Source organism: Salvelinus alpinus, chromosome 2, assembly GCF_045679555.1.
Source record: "Salvelinus alpinus chromosome 2, SLU_Salpinus.1, whole genome shotgun sequence".
NCBI classification, from domain to species: domain Eukaryota; kingdom Metazoa; phylum Chordata; class Actinopteri; order Salmoniformes; family Salmonidae; genus Salvelinus; species Salvelinus alpinus.
Window position 1 is genome coordinate 85,024,107 of NC_092087.1, and position 17,436 is coordinate 85,041,542.

The 17,436-nt window shown below is 44.5% G+C and overlaps 2 protein-coding genes across 3 annotated transcripts in view; one reads left to right on the forward strand and one right to left on the reverse strand.

Annotated features, from left to right (window-relative positions):
* Positions 1–17,436, reverse strand: part of LOC139545320 (parvalbumin alpha) — a 49,278-nt gene that overhangs the window by 24,798 nt on the left and 7,044 nt on the right. The window lies entirely within an intron of this gene.
* Positions 1–17,436, forward strand: part of LOC139545228 (neutrophil cytosol factor 4-like) — a 40,465-nt gene that overhangs the window by 3,628 nt on the left and 19,401 nt on the right. Inside the window, exons 4-6 of the mRNA XM_071352763.1 lie at positions 4,609–4,679; positions 5,497–5,624; positions 8,629–8,680. Of these exons, the coding sequence (XP_071208864.1) occupies positions 4,609–4,679; positions 5,497–5,624; positions 8,629–8,680 (251 nt within the window). The remainder of the gene's footprint in view (positions 1–4,608; positions 4,680–5,496; positions 5,625–8,628; positions 8,681–17,436) is intronic.

A 17,436-nucleotide genomic window follows, 5' to 3' on the forward strand; every position in this document is an offset into this window, starting at 1 on the left:
TATTCCCTCTCTGTGTTAACACCATACCAGATAGACCAGGACTCCTATTCCCTCTCTGTGTTAACACCATATCAGATAGACCAGGACTCCTATTCTCTCTCTGTATTAACACCATATCAGATAGACCAGGACTCCTATTCCCTCTTTGTGTTAACACCATACCAGATAGACCAGGACTCCTATTCCCTCTCTGTGTTAACACCATATCAGATAGACCAGGACTCCTATTCCCTCTCTGTGTTAACACCATACCAGATAGACCAGGACTCCTATTCCCTCTCTGTATTAACACCATATCAGATAGACCAGGACTACTATTCTCTCTCTGTATTAACACCATATCAGATAGACCAGGACTCCTATTCCCTCTCTGTATTAACACCATATCAGATAGACCAGGACTACTATTCCCTCTCTGTGTTAACACCATACCAGATAGACCAGGACTCCTATTCCCTCTCTGTGTTAACACCATATCAGATAGACCAGGACTCCTATTCCCTCTCTGTTTTAACACCATACCAGATAGACCAGGACTCCTATTCCCTCTCTGTATTAACACCATATCAGATAGACCAGGACTCCTATTCCCTCTCTGTGTTAACACCATACCAGATAGACCAGGACTCCTATTCCCTCTCTGTGTTAACACCATACCAGATAGACCAGGACTCCTATTCCCTCTCTGTGTTAACACCATATCAGATAGACCAGGACTCCTATTCCCTCTCTGTGTTAACACCATACCAGATAGACCAGGACTACTATTCCCTTCTGTGTTACTGGATATTATGAAGACTCAGTCAGTCCAAACCCTTTTACTTTATTCATCATTTACACACACACACACACACACACACACACACACACACACACACACACACACACACACACACACACACACACACACACACACACACACACACACACACACACACACACACACACACACACACACACACACACACACACACACACACACACACACACACAGAAGTTACACAGTCTGATTAATTCAGAGGGAGAAATAAGACATATTCTGAATGACATTGAAATGAAACAGGAAAGGACAATTTAAAAGGATGGATGATGTGGAGGGAGGAGAGATTAACCCCTTAATCTCTGGAGCGAGCCAGGGTTAACCAATTCAAAGACAGAAAGTGAGAGAGAGTGAGAGAGAGCGAGCGAGCCAGGGATTAGCCAATTCAAAGACTGAGTGAGAGTGAGTGAGTGAGAGTGAGAGTGAGAGTGATCGAACCAGGGATTAGCCAATTCAAAGAGAGAGACAGAGAGAGAGAGAGAGTGAAAGACAGACAGAGAGAGTGAAAGATAGACAGACAGAGAAAGTGAAAGACAGACAGAGAGAGTGAAAGACAGACAGAGAGAGAGAGAGTGAAAGACAGACAGAGAGAGAGAGAGTGAAAGACAGACAGACAGAGCGAGAGAGAGAGAGAGTGAAAGACAGACAGAGAGAGTGAAAGAGAGACAGAGAGAGTGAAAGAGAAAGACATCTCGTTCCTATAAATACATTGTTACAAGGCTGTTACTGATTAGGCTACGATAGCTCTGAGCATTGTTGCCAATAAAGATTTATGACTTTGAATGGGGACGACGACCATCGATTGGACAGAGGCTGACAGTCTCTCTCCTCTATATGTCTGTCTCTCCTTCTCTATATGTCTGTCTCTCCGACTCTATATGTCTGTCTCTCCTTCTCTATATGTCTGTCTCTCCGACTCTATATGTCTGTCTCTCCGACTCTATATGTCTGTCTCTCCTTCTCTATATGTCTGTCTCCCCTTCTCTATATGTCTGTCTCTCCTTCTCTATATGTCTGTCTCTCCGACTCTATATGTCTGTCTCTCCGACTCTATATGTCTGTCTCTCCGACTCTATATGCCTGTCTCTCCGACTCTATATGCCTGTTTCTCCTTCTCTATATGTCTGTCTCTCCTTCTCCATATGTCTGTCTTTCCTTCTCTATATGTCTGTCTCTCCGACTCCATATGTCTGTCTCTCCGACTCTATATGTCTGTCTCTCCTTCTCTATATGTCTGTCTCTCCTTCTCTATATGTCTGTCTCTCCGACTCTATATGTCTGTCTCTCCTTCTCTATATGTCTGTCTCTCTGACTCCATATGTCTGTCTCTCTGACTCCATATGTCTGTCTCTCCGACTCCATATGTCTGTCTCTCCGACTCCATATGTCTGTCTCTCCGACTCCATATGTCTGTCTCTCCGACTCCATATGTCTGTCTCTCCTACTCTATATGTCTGTCTCTCAGACTCATATTTCTGTCTCTCCTTCTCTATATGTCTGTCTCTCCGACTCCATATGTCTGTCTCTCCGACTCCATATGTCTGTCTCTCCGACTCTATATGTCTGTCTCTCCTTCTCTATATGTCTGTCTCTCCTTCTCTATATGTCTGTCTCTCCTTCTCTATATGTCTCTCTCCTTCTCTATATGTCTGTCTCTCCGACTCTATATGTCTGTCTCTCCAACTCTATATGTCTGTCTCTCCTTCTCTATATGTCTGTCTCTCCTTCTCTATATGTCTGTCTCTCCGACTCTATATGTCTCTCTCGCCTTCTCTGTCTGTCTCTCATCTCTTTTCTCTCTATCCAAACAGTTGGATGTCTGCCAAGAGTGAATACCTGTTTTACAGGATAAGTAGTGTCTCTCTGCAGGTGTACACTAGAAAACAAGGATTTTTTTGTTCTCTCTCTCTCTCTCTCTCTCTCTCTCTCTCTCTCTCTCTCTCTCTCTCTCTTCCCTCTCTCTCACTCTCTTCCCTCTCTTGCTCTGTCTCGTTCTCTCTCTCATCCATCTATGTTTTCCTCCCTCCTTCCATCACTCACTAACTTTTTTTCTCTCTCTCTCTCTCTCCTCTCCACCCTTCCCTCTTTCCTTCACCCCCCCACCCCCACTCTCTCTCTCCCAATGTTATGTTCTGTTCTGTACTCTCACAGTAACATAATGGAGATGAAGACTCTAAAGTCCAGAGAGAGAGTTACAGTAGAGGACTGTCAGTGAAGTCTCTCTCTCTCTCTCTCACACACACACACACACACACACACACACACACACACACACACACACACACACACACACACACACACACACACACACACACACACACACACACACACACACACACACACACACACACACACACACACACACACACACACACACACACACACACACACACACTTGGGCACGTGCCGTTTAAGCTCCCAAACGGCCGGCTTTTAAATGTAGACATTGGCTTAATGATGATCATGGAACTAATCATCAGTTCTCTCTATCTCCAATCAAATGAAAAGAAAAGAGAGATGGAGCCAGAGAATGAGGGATGGAGGGAGGGAGAGAGACAGAAAGAGATGGAGCCAGAGGGAGAAAGATGGAGAGAGACAGAGAGAGATGGAGAGAGATGGAGTCGGTGGGAAAGAGATGGAGAGATGGAGGGAGGAGAGAGACAGAGAGAGATGGAGAGAGATGGAGTCAGAGGGAGAAAGATGGCGAGAGACAGAGAGATGGAGAAAGATGGAGCCAGAGGGAGAGAGATGGTGGGAGATAGAGATGATCACAGTCATTAGATGGGGCTAAATTAGTTTTCCCTCCCTCCCTCCCTCCCTCCCTCCCTCCCTCCCTCCCTCTGTCTCTGTCTTCTTTCCATCTCTCCATCTCTCCCTCCGTCTCCCCCCACTTTCTCTTTCTGTCCTCCTCCCCTCTCTCTCTCTCTCTCTCTCTCTCTCTAAATGAGTTTTAGCAGCAGAGGGAAATAGCCGAGGCTGAATCTAATGTAGAACGTTACAATTGGAGCACAGAAGAACTTCAGGGTGGTGTTCTAAATGTTAATAATTCTATTCAGCTACAAGTTCTAGGTGACATTCAGTTGGGCCTAGTTGTACTGTGTGTTCTGAGTATCTCAGATAGCCGTTGGTTGGACAGTCATTCAACTACAGTCTTTGTTTATTTGTATCGTACTGTCAGTCTGAGTCCCAATGGCACCCTATTTAATGGCACCCTATTTCCCTATGTAGTGCACTTCTTTAGACCAGGACCCATAGTGGCTATATGGGAAATAGGGTGTCACATGGAACACACGCTACAGATGTAGACTCTTAATTTGAGCCAGTTTACTACAGCAGGAAAATAATCCTGCAGCAACAAGAAATTATGATTCATGGACATTTTTGTAGGGTTGATACATTTTTCATTAGGGAAAATCAAGTGTGACATATTAAAGTGAAAATTACAAACTTTAGAGGCCTTTTTAAACCTCGAATACACTACCAGTTTTAATTCCCTGCTGTGCATGAAAATTCTCAGCGACAAAAGAGTGATCAAATGAAGATCCTACATCTGTAGCCTGTGGGATGTTTCATTAACATATCATCAACTCTGATGAGAAATGCAATTAAAATGTCATTATGTTGTTGATATTTATGCAACCACCCAAAGGCAATACTGTCAACCTTGAAATGAGTTATTTCAGATTGATCGATTCCCAGAAAGGAAGAGTTTTAGTTATTGATTGGTCTTGTTGGAGGGGAAAAACGTTGAACGACTATCTATGGTGTGTGTCTTTGTGTGTCTCTAGGTAAAGTGTTCATTGGCAATAAGAAGGAGATTGCAGAGAATAGAATTCCAGAACTCAACACTTATATGAAGGTAAGCCCTACGGAAAATATACACAGAGTGAAAACTATGATCTCTTATTGATGTCCCTTGTTAAATCCACTTCAGTCAGTGTAGATGAAGGAGAGGAGACAGGTTAAAGAAGGATTTTAAGCCTTGAGACAATTGAGACATGGATTGTGTATGTTTCTCATTCACAGTATTATGAGCCAGGCACACTGGTTTGTGTCAAGAACTGCAACGCTGCTGTTTTTTTTACGCTCAACAGTTTCCCGTGTGTATAAAGAATGGTCCACCACCCAAAGGACATCGAGCCAACTTGACACAACTGTGGGAAGCATTAGAGTCAACATGGGCCAGCATCCCTGTGGAACGCTGTCAACACCTTGTAGAGTCCATGTCCTGATGAACTGAGGCTGTTCTGAGGGCAAAAGGGGATGCAACTCATTATTAGGAAGGTGCTTCTAATGGTTTGTCCACTCAGTGTGTATTTGCAGATTGAAAGGGCAGTGAGTGATCTCCTAATTTAGCCAGTGCTTTTTCTCATGTCACAATGTTGCTCCACCGCTGTGTTGGGAACTGTAAACACATCCAGAGTTCAACCAAATGGACCCTGGTTAAAAGCAGTGCACTACATAGGGAATAGGGTGCCATTTGTCTTTCTAATAGTCTACTACTCACTTCTCTTTTTTTCTGGACAGTTTTTTTCCCCTTAACCCTCCGTTTTGATCTAACACTCTCTGTCTCTCCTCTCCTCTCCTCTCCTCTCCTCTCCTCTCCTCTCCTCTCCTCTCCTCTCCTCTCCTCTCCTCTCCTCTCCTCTCCTCTCCTCTCCTCTCCTCTCCATCAGAGATTGCTGGGCCTGCCTACCTGGGTTCTATTGGATGATGTCATCAGGATGTTTTTCTACCAGACTGAGTCAGACAGTCAGTACCAACCACGAGCCCTGCGTCGCCTCCGACCCCCTACACGTAGAGTGTAAGCTGTCATTTAGTTGTTCTACACGTAGAGTGTAAGCTGTCATTTAGTTGTTCTACACGTAGAGTGTAAGCTGTCTTTTAGTTGTTCTACACGTAGAGTGTAAGCTGTCATTTAGTTGTTCTACACGTAGAGTGTAAGCTGTCTTTTAGTTGTTCTACACGTAGAGTGTAAGCTGTCTTTTAGTTGTTCTACACGTAGAGTGTAAGCTGTCATTTAGTTGTTCTACACGTAGAGTGTAAGCTGTCATTTAGTTGTTCTACACGTAGAGTGTAAGCTGTCATTTAGTTGTTCTACACGTAGAGTGTAAGCTGTCTTTTAGTTGTTCTACACGTAGAGTGTAAGCTGTCATTTAGTTGTTCTACACGTAGAGTGTAAGCTGTCATTTAGTTGTTCTACACGTAGAGTGTAAGCTGTCATTTAGTTGTTCTACACGTAGAGTGTAAGCTGTCTTTTAGTTGTTCTACACGTAGAGTGTAAGCTGTCATTTAGTTGTTCTACACGTAGAGTGTAAGCTGTCTTTTAGTTGTTCTACACGTAGAGTGTAAGCTGTCTTTTAGTTGTTCTACACGTAGAGTGTAAGCTGTCTTTTAGTTGTTCTACACGTAGAGTGTAAGCTGTCTTTTAGTTGTTCTACACGTAGAGTGTATGCTGTCTTTTAGTTGTTCTACACATAGAGTGTAAGCTGTCTTTTAGTTGTTCTACACGTAGAGTGTAAGCTGTCATTTAGTTGTTCTACACGTAGAGTGTAAGCTGTCATTTAGTTGTTCTACACGTAGAGTGTAAGCTGTCATTTAGTTGTTCTACACGTAGAGTGTAAGCTGTCATTTAGTTGTTCTACACGTAGAGTGTAAGCTGTCTTTTAGTTGTTCTACACGTAGAGTGTAAGCTGTCTTTTAGTTGTTCTACACGTAGAGTGTAAGCTGTCATTTAGTTGTTCTACACGTAGAGTGTAAGCTGTCATTTAGTTGTTCTACACGTAGAGTGTAAGCTGTCTTTTAGTTGTTCTACACGTAGAGTGTAAGCTGTCTTTTAGTTGTTCTACACGTAGAGTGTAAGCTGTCTTTTAGTTGTTCTACACGTAGAGTGTAAGCTGTCATTTAGTTGTTCTACACGTAGAGTGTAAGCTGTCATTTAGTTGTTCTACACGTAGAGTGTAAGCTGTCATTTAGTTGTTCTACACGTAGAGTGTAAGCTGTCTTTTAGTTGTTCTACACGTAGAGTGTAAGCTGTCATTTAGTTGTTCTACACGTAGAGTGTAAGCTGTCATTTAGTTGTTCTACACGTAGAGTGTAAGCTGTCATTTAGTTGTTCTACACGTAGAGTGTAAGCTGTCTTTTAGTTGTTCTACACGTAGAGTGTAAGCTGTCATTTAGTTGTTCTACACGTAGAGTGTAAGCTGTCTTTTAGTTGTTCTACACGTAGAGTGTAAGCTGTCTTTTAGTTGTTCTACACGTAGAGTGTAAGCTGTCATTTAGTTGTTCTACACGTAGAGTGTAAGCTGTCTTTTAGTTGTTCTACACGTAGAGTGTATGCTGTCTTTTAGTTGTTCTACACATAGAGTGTAAGCTGTCTTTTAGTTGTTCTACACGTAGAGTGTAAGCTGTCTTTTAGTTGTTCTACACGTAGAGTGTATGCTGTCTTTTAGTTGTTCTACACATAGAGTGTAAGCTGTCTTTTAGTTGTTCTACACGTAGAGTGTAAGCTGTCATTTAGTTGTTCTACACGTAGAGTGTAAGCTGTCATTTAGTTGTTCTACACCTAGAGTGTAAGCTGTCATTTAGTTGTTCTACACCTAGAGTGTAAGCTGTCATTTAGTTGTTCTACACGTAGAGTGTAAGCTGTCATTTAGTTGTTCTACACGTAGAGTGTAAGCTGTCATTTAGTTGTTCTACACGTAGAGTGTATGCTGTCTTTTAGTTGTTCTACACGTAGAGTGTAAGCTGTCATTTAGTTGTTCTACACGTAGAGTGTAAGCTGTCATTTAGTTGTTCTACACGTAGAGTGTAAGCTGTCATTTAGTTGTTCTACACGTAGAGTGTAAGCTGTCATTTAGTTGTTCTACACGTAGAGTGTAAGCTGTCTTTTAGTTGTTCTACACGTAGAGTGTAAGCTGTCATTTAGTTGTTCTGCTCTAAGTACGTTGGTAACCAGTTTATAACAGCAGTAAGGCACCTCAGGGGGTTTGTGATATATGGCCAATATACCACGGCTAAGGGCTGTATCCAGGCGCTCCGTGTTGCGTCATGCTAAGAACAGCCCTTAGCCGTGGTATTTTGACCATATACCACGCCCCCTTGGTCCTTATTGCTTAAATATATTACCACAGTAATACTGTTTCAACGTATCACTACGGCTGCTACCTCCTGCCTACTTCCTGTAACTCTGGGACTCTTTAGCACTCAGCTACTACTCACCAAAAACAACTTGCTCCCTCCATACTTCTTTTGTACTGTTCACTCATTCAGAGTTCACTGCACCACAGTCTCACATGAATAGAACTCTTACTTCTTCCACTTCCTGGGCACCATCCATCACTGACACTGCTTGACCTCTGGACCTCCTTCACTTAGTCCTGTAACAGAGAGTTGTAGGCCACTGTCGTTTCCTCTAATGTTCACTTCTCTGATGTGTTGCTCTCTCTTGTCATGGTGTGAGTCCCAAATGGTACCCTATTCCCTATATAGTGCACTACTTTTGACCAGGGCCCATAGTGCACTATGTAGGGAATAGGTTGCTGTTTGGGATGCTGTCAGAGTTCCCTGTTGAGAGATGTGGTAACTAAGGACTTGTTATGTGCTAATTAGGGACTCTCTCAACAGGAAGTGATGTAAACTAGTACTCTCTATTTCCTCTCTGGACTCTGACCTCACTCACCGCAGGGTTTTTCACATTTTCTAAATGGTCATCTCTGACAGTACGATGAAATGTTAAAACTCCCTTTCTATTTCTCGCTCTCTCCCTCCCCCTCTCTCGCTCTCTCCCTCCCCCTCTCTCTCTCCAGGAAGACAGTCAAAACCAACCAGACGGATGTCTTCTCCTCCCCCAGAGCTGAGGTAGGCCTACAGTACTTCTCTTTTTTACCCTTAACCCTCCGTTTCGATCTAACACTCTCTCTCTGTCTGTCTCTCTCTCTGTCTCTCTCTCTGTCTCTCTCTCTGTCTCTCTCTGTTTCTCTCTCTCTCTCTCTCTCTCTGAGGTAGGCCAACAGTACTGTAAAACTGTTGCTTTGGTTACGGTCTTCACGCTTACCCACACAGCTAAAACCCTGTCAGGATAACGCAACATCTTACCATAACAACCACATAAACAAGCAACCATGTAACATTGTGAACAATGACAGTTAGCATGTTGTTTGAAGTAACCACAGTACAGGGTCATATGAAGGACAGTCCCTCCACACACACAACACACTATCAGGTGTGAATTACACAAAACATTGTAGATATACATGAACATACACTACTGGTCAAAAGTTTTACAACACCTACTCATTTACGTGTTTTTCTTTATTTTTACTATTTTCTACATTGTAGAATAATTGTGAAGACTTTAAAACTATGAAATAACACATGGAATCATGTACTAACCAAAAAAGTTTTAAACAAATCAAAAATATATTTTATATTTGAGATTCTTCAATAGCCACCCTTTGTTTTGATGACAGCTTTGCACACTTGCCATTCTCTCAACCAGCTTCACCTGGAATGCTTTTCCAGCAGTCTTGAAGGAGTTCCCACTTACGCTGAGCACTTGTTGGCTGCTTTTCTGACTCATTCCAAACCATCTCAATTTGTTTGAGGTCGGGGGATTATGGAGGCCAGGTTATCTGATGCAGAACTCCATCACTGTCCTTCTTGGTAAAATAGCCCTTACATAGCCTGGAAGTGTACTGGGTCATTGTCCTGTTGAAAAACAAATGATAGTCCCACTAAACCCAAACCAGATGGGATGGCGTATCGCTGCAGAATGCTGTGGAAGCCATGCTGGTTAAGTGTGCCTTGAATTCTAAATAAATCACAGACAGTGTCACCAGCAAAGCACCCCCACACAATAACACCTCCTCCTCCATGCTTTACGGTGGGAAATACACATGCAGAGATCATCCGTTCACCCACACCGCGTCTCACAAAGACACTGCGGTTGGAACCAAAAATCTCCAATTTGGACTCCAGACCAAAGGACAGATTTCCACTGGTCTAATGTCCATTGCTTGTGTTTCTTGGCCCAAGCAAGTCTCTTCTTATTATTGGTGTCCTTTAGTAGTGGTTTCTTTGCAGCAATTCGATAATGAAGGCCTTATTCACACAGTCTCCTCTGAACAGTTGATATTGAGATGTCTGTTACTCATTTATTTGGGCTACCTTGTCACAACACAACTGATTGGCTCAAACGCATTAAGAAGCAAAGAAATTCCACAAATTAACTTTTAAGAATGCACACCTGTTAATTGAAATGGATTCCAGGTGACTACCTCATGAAGCTGGTTGAGAGAATGCCAAGAGTGTGCAAAGCTCTCATCAAGGCAAAGGGTGGCTATTTCAAGAATCTCAAAAATAAAATATATTTTGATTTGTTTAACACTTTTTTTTGGTTACAACATGATTCAATATGTGTTATTTCGTAGTTTTGATGTCTTCACTATTATTCTACAATGTAGAAAATAGTAAAAATAGAGAAAAACCCTTGAATGAGTAGGTGTTCTAAAACGTTTGACCGGTAGTGTAGATCTTTTTGGTTTCTAACTGAAGAATTGACTAGTCTCTTTATAGATCTATGTCTGCCTGGAACCTAATGGAGTCATTAACAGGGGTAAACAGAGGTTGTTTCTCCATCCCCCTGAGTCTGTGACTCCGTTGCCCTCTGAGAGTAGTTTCTCATTCTGTTTTGCTCCTTTAATCGTCTCCCATTACTCTCTCTCTCCACTCTTTCCATCCATCCTCTGACACGCTCTTTCCTTCATTTTTCTCCCTCACTTTATCATATTTTAGCATTTAAAAAAAAAACTTTCTCCCCCCTATTTTTCTCCATCCTTTCATGTCTCTTTCCAAGGCTACCTCCATCCCTCATCCCTCACTCCCGTCATCTTTCTTTGGGAGAGGTTTTCCTTTCTTTCTTTTAGCTCCCCCTGTTCTCATTCTGGTCATGCCAGAGAGAGATAGATAGAGAGGAAAAAGGAAAGAAAACCACCATTTAAATTCTACTGCCGTCTTAACTGGACTGGGGAGGGAGATATGGGGTGTGTGCGCGTGTGTGTGTGAGGGTGGTGGGTGTGTTTGGGTGACCTTGTTTAGAGTGTGTGTGTGTGTGTGTGTGTGTGTGTCTACTCTCGGGGACCTGGTCAAAAGTGGCCGTCAGTGGTCGTTTAAAATCCTTGCAGAGAAAATGTCTTTTAGTCTTTACACATTGCACAATCTCTGTTAGAAGAGTTAACCTACACACACGCACGCACGCACGCACGCACGCACGCACGCACGCACGCACGCACGCACGCACGCACGCACGCACGCACGCACGCACACACACACACACACACACACACACACACACACACACACACACACACACACACACACACACACACACACACACACACACACACACACACACACACACACACACACACAGATTCCATAACTTCAGTAAAGACCGTTATGACAGTGGGATGATGACTCTCTTCTGGACTGTAGGAGTGGTTATATACAGCCAGGTCACACAAGATCCACTGCCAAATTAGACAGTAAGCAGGACGTAAAAAAAAAATGACTTCAAAACCGTCCACTAGGGGCAATGGTGAGCACTATTACCATCAAGTTGTCTTGTGTTTTGCTATGGCGTTGTGGGCGGGGATGGCGGACGGGCGGCTCCGAGGGTCGCGTGTTCAATCCCAGTGATAGGACCTTGTTTATTTATTTTAGTTTTAACCCCTTAACTCTTAACCCTATCCTTCAACCATTGGGAATTATTTCCTAAACTTAATTTTCGAATTTTGACATTTATGGACAAGGGTTTGGATGTCTACAGTACGACTGTGAGAGTTTGTTATTTAAAAGGGTGTGTGTGTGTGTGAACGCGTACGTACATGTTATAACAGTGTTGTAAATGTACTAAAAGTAACTGAAAGTTCCGTCCTCACGCACACACACACACACACACACACACACACACACACACACACACACACACACACACACACACACACACACACACACACACACACACACACACACACACACACACACACACACACACACACACACACACACTCATTCTCTCCTCCCCTCTCCGTCACACACACACTCATTCTCTCCTCCTCTCTCTGTCACACACACACTCATCCTCCCCTCCTCTCTCTGTCACACATACACACACACACTCATTCTCCCCTCCCCTTTCTGTCACACACAGTACAGAGAACCGTAAACTCAGTCCTCTCTGCCCACACCATAGTTATTATAGTTTATCCATCCCTCTCAGCAGTGTGTGTGTGTGTGTGTGGGGTTGAGTACTTCAGGCTGTTATCTGCATTTGGTCATGTGAACTGAAGTGTCCATTAGATGTAATCTAAACTATGATCAATGACCCGACGTGGAGATGGATGGCACTAATCACACGTTTGACTTGTGTTGTCCAGTGTAGCGTTTAGCGTAAGCGCTACAGGCAATGAGCCATAGGGATGCGCTAGCTAATGTTAGCGTTGTTACCCAGTCGAGGCGATGGGCCATAGGGATGCGCTAGCTAATGTTAGCGTTGTTACCCAGTCGAGGCGATGGGCCATAGGGATGCGCTAGCTAATGTTAGCGTTGTTACCCAGTCGAGGCGATGGGCCATAGGGATGCGCTAGCTAATGTTAGCGTTGTTACCCAGTCGAGGCGATGGGCCATAGGGATGCGCTAGCTAATGTTAGCGTTGTTACCCAGTCGAGGCGATGGGCCATAGGGATGCGCTAGCTAATGTTAGCGTTGTTACCCAGTCGAGGTGATGGGCCATAGGGATGCACTAGTAGCTAGCGTTAGCTAAGCCAGTCGTAGTCAGAGTAAGAGGGTGAGAGAGTGGTGAGGTTTGTCTTTTGTCTTTGACAGTGCAAAAGATGATATAGAGGGAGAGAGTTGTGTTCTAGTGTAGTCATGTCTTGATGTCTTGAATGATGTTTCGTTTTTGGCAGAATGCCTCTAGATTTGGTTGCTGTGTCAATGGCACAGTTTGGTTATTAACTATTTAAGTGGGGACAGGACGCACACACACACCACACAACACACACACACCACACAACACACAACACACAACACACACAACACACAACACACACCACACAACACACAACACACACCACACAACACACAACACACAACACACACCACACAACACACAACACACACCACACAACACACACCACACACCACACACCACACACCACACAACACAAAACACAAAACACAAAACACACACCACACACCACACACCACACAACACACAACACACACCACACAACACACAACACACAACACACACACACACACACAGCATACCACCCTGCATACCACTGCTGGCTTGCTTCTGGAGCTAAGCAGGGTTGGTCCTGGTCAGTCCCTGGATGGGAGACCAGGTGCTGCTGGAAGTGGTGTTGGAGGGCCAGTAGGAGGCACTCGTTCCTCTGGTCTAAAACAAAGATCCCAATGCCCCAGGGCAGTGATTGGGGACACTGCTCTGTGTAGGGTGCCGTCTTTCGGATGGGACGTTAAACGGGTGTCCTGACTCTCTGAGGTCATTAAAGATCCCATGGCACTTATCGTAAGAGTAGGGGTGTTAACCCCGGTGTCCTGGCTAAATTCCCAATCTGGCCCTCAACCATCACGGTCACCTAATAATCCCCAGTTTACAATTGGCTCATTCATCCCCCTCCTCTCCCCTGTAACTATTCCCCAGGTCGTTGCTGCAAATGAGAATGTGTTCTCAGTCAACTTACCTGGTAAAATAACGGTAAAATAAAAAATAAATAAAATAAAAACACCACACACCACACAACACACACCACACCACACCACACACACCACACCACACCACACACACCACACAACACACAACACACACACACCACACAACACACAACACACACACACCACACACCACACAACACACACCACAACACACACCACACAACACACACCACACACCACACACCACACAACACACAACACACAACACACAACACACACCACACCACACACCACACACCACACACCACACAACACACACCATACAACACACAACACACAACACACACACACACCACACAACACACCAACCAGCCGCTCAGGTGCCCTCCTCCTCAAGGGCACCATTTATATCCTCCCATGATCCTTCACTTCACCCAAGCCAACCATGAAGTGGGTCATCCAATTAAGACAAAACAGAAAAACTCCCTCCCTATTGGCTAGCTGTGTTAAACGAGCTGAACACATTCATTAAGGTATGGGTCGTTAAGAGTGTAATTGGAACGTGTGACTCCCTCCCATTGGTGAGGTGACCCTAGAGCCATAGCTATATTGTTAGATCAGGTTTTAATCAGTCCCTCCTGTTCTCCATGTGTCTATATCTAGACTAGGTGCACTACTTTAGACCAGGGCCCACCAGGGCCCATAGACCAGGGCCCATAAGGCACCCTAGATCTCCAAGTGTCTATAGTTAGACCACTAGGTCTACTCTGACACTATCCCCCTGGCTCCTTAACACTAGAGCCATGACTCTATATTTAGACCACTAGGTCTACTCTGACACTGTCCCCCTGGCTCCTTAACCCTAGAGCCATGACTCTATATTTAGACCAGGTGTTAATCAGTCCTCTGGGAAACCTGAATCTAGATCACAGGTCTACGTGACCCTTGGGCCACATTTCTTTAGTTCGATTCGGCACCCTAGACTGGCACCCTATTCCCTTGTGCACTACTTTAGACCAGGGCCCATACGGCAGGTCTATATGTGTCTATATTTGGATTAGGTGCACTACTTTAGACCAGGGCCCATAAGGCAGGTCTATATGTGTCAATATTTGGATTAGGTGCACTACTTTAGACCAGGGCCCATAAGGCAGGTCTATATGTGTCAATATTTGGATTAGGTGCACTACTTTAGACCAGGGCCCATAAGGCAGGTCTATATGTGTCTATAGTTGGATTAGGTGCACTACTTTAGACCAGGGCCCATAAGGCAGGTCTATATGTGTCTATAGTTGTATTAGGTGCACTACTTTAGACCAGGGCTCATAAGGCAGGTCTATATGTGTCTATAGTTGTATTAGGTGCACTACTTTAGACCAGGGCCCATAAGGCAGGTTTATATGTGTCTATAGTTGGATTAGGTGCACTACTTTAGACCAGGGCCCATAAGGCAGGTCTATATGTGTCTATAGTTGTATTAGGTGCACTACTTTAGACCAGGGCCCATAAGGCAGGTCTATATGTGTCTATAGTTGGATTAGGTGCACTACTTTAGACCAGGGCCCATAAGGCAGGTCTATATGTGTCTATAGTTGTATTAGGTGCACTACTTTAGACCAGGGCCCATAAGGCAGGTCTATATGTGTCTATAGTTGTATTAGGTGCACTACTTTAGACCAGGGCCCATAAGGCAGGTCTATATGTGTCTATAGTTGTATTAGGTGCACTACTTTAGACCAGGGCCCATAAGGCAGGTCTATATGTGTCTATAGTTGGATTAGGTGCACTACTTTAGACCAGGGCCCATAAGGCAGGTCTATATGTGTCTATAGTTGTATTAGGTGCACTACTTTAGACCAGGGCCCATAAGGCAGGTCTATATGTGTCTATAGTTGGATTAGGTGCACTACTTTAGACCAGGGCCCATAAGGCAGGTCTATATGTGTCTATAGTTGTATTAGGTGCACTACTTTAGACCAGGGCCCATAAGGCAGGTCTATATGTGTCTATAGTTGGATTCGGTGCACTACTTTAGACCAGGGCCCATAAGGCATGTCTATATGTGATACTCTGACAGAGCTTTTGTCAACCCCCTAAAAACACTTAACAAGTTCAGGTCTCTGTCGTCCTCGACTCCTTCTGACCAGAAATACCAGGCCTGGATAGTAACTCCACAGGAGATGGAGGGAGATTAGACCTGAAGAAGGGAGAGGTTGAGTTGAGGGATTGTGGGGAAGGGGTTGGTTGCGGGACGGTGTGTGTGGGGGGTGGGGGTTGGTTGAGGTATGGTGTGTGTGTGTGTCTTTTTGGGGGGGCTTTTTGAAGTGTGATAGGTATGGACTTGGATGAACCAGGTGTGTGTGTGTGCCGTGCCCATATGCCTTATCATCATTCTCATCAAAGTAAAACCACACACACTCATTCGAAATCTCACTGTGTGTGTGTGTGTGTGTGTGTGTGAGTTTCACAGTCTATTACACACTCACCTTTTCTGATCTTCTCTGCTAAATATAGATCCCCAATCACACACACTGTACAGTCAGCTCCTGTGTTAATGTTAATACCAGATAATATCATCTCTGTAATTCATCTGTGTGGGGTACACTGTTCCACACTGATTTACACAGAGATTGATGAGGAGATAATGGAGAGAGAGAGGGGGGAAGGGGTGAGAGAGATGGAGAGAGAGGGGGGAAGGGGTGAGAGAGATGGAGAGAGAGGGGAAGGGGTGAGAGAGATGGAGAGAGAGGGAGAAAGGGGTGAGAGAGATGGAGAGAGAGGGAGATGGAGAGGGAGGGGGGAGGGGTGAGAGAGATGGAGAGAGAGGGGGGGAAGGGGTGAGAGAGATGGAGAGAGAGGGGAAGGGGTGAGAGATGGAGAGAGAGAGGGGAAGGGGTGAGAGAGATGGAGAGAGAGGGGGGAAGGGGTGAGAGATGGAGAGAGAGGGAGGAAGGGCTGAGAGAGGAGGGGAAGGGCTGAGAGAGAGGGGGAAGGGGTGAGAGAGGTATAGAGAGAGAGGGGGAAGGGGTGAGACAGAAAAAGGGAGTGGAAAAGGTTGAATGTGTGATTTAGAAAGAGTGAGAGAGGGGAAAGATGGAGAAAGAGTAGGGATATCAAATCAAATGTTATTTGTCACATACACATGGTTATCAGATGTTAATGCGAGTGTAGCGAAATGCTTGTGCTTCTAGTTCCGACCATGCAGTAATATCTAACAAGTAATCTAACCTAACAATTTCACAACAACTACCTTCTACACACAAGTGTAAAGGAATGAATAAGAATATGTACATAAAAATATATGAATGAGTGATGGTATTGAACGGCATAGGCAAGATGCAGTGGATGGTATAGAGTACAGTATATACATATGAGATGAGTAATGTAGGGTATGTAAACATTATATAAAGTGGCATTGTTTAAAGTGGCTAGTGATACATTTATTACATCAATTTTTCCATTATTAAAATGGCTAGAGATGAGTCAGTATGTTGGCAGCAGCCACTCAATGTTAGTGATGGCTGTTTAACAGTTTGATGGCCTTGAGATAGAAGCTGTTTTTCAGTCTCTTGGTCCCCGCTTTGATGCACCTGTACTGACCTCGCCTTCTGGATGATAGCGGGGTGAACAGGCAGTGGCTCGGGTGGTTGTTGTCCTTGATGATCTTTTTGGCCTTCCTGTGACATCGGGTGGTGTAGGTGTCCTGGAGGGCAGGTAGTTTGCCCCCGGTGATGCGTTGTGCAGACCTCACTACCCTCTGGAGAGCCTTACGGTTGTGGGCGGAGCAGTTGCCGTACCAGGCGGTGATACAGCCCGACAGGATGCTCTCGATTGTACTTCTGTAAAAGTTTGTGAGTGTTTTTGGTGACAAGCCG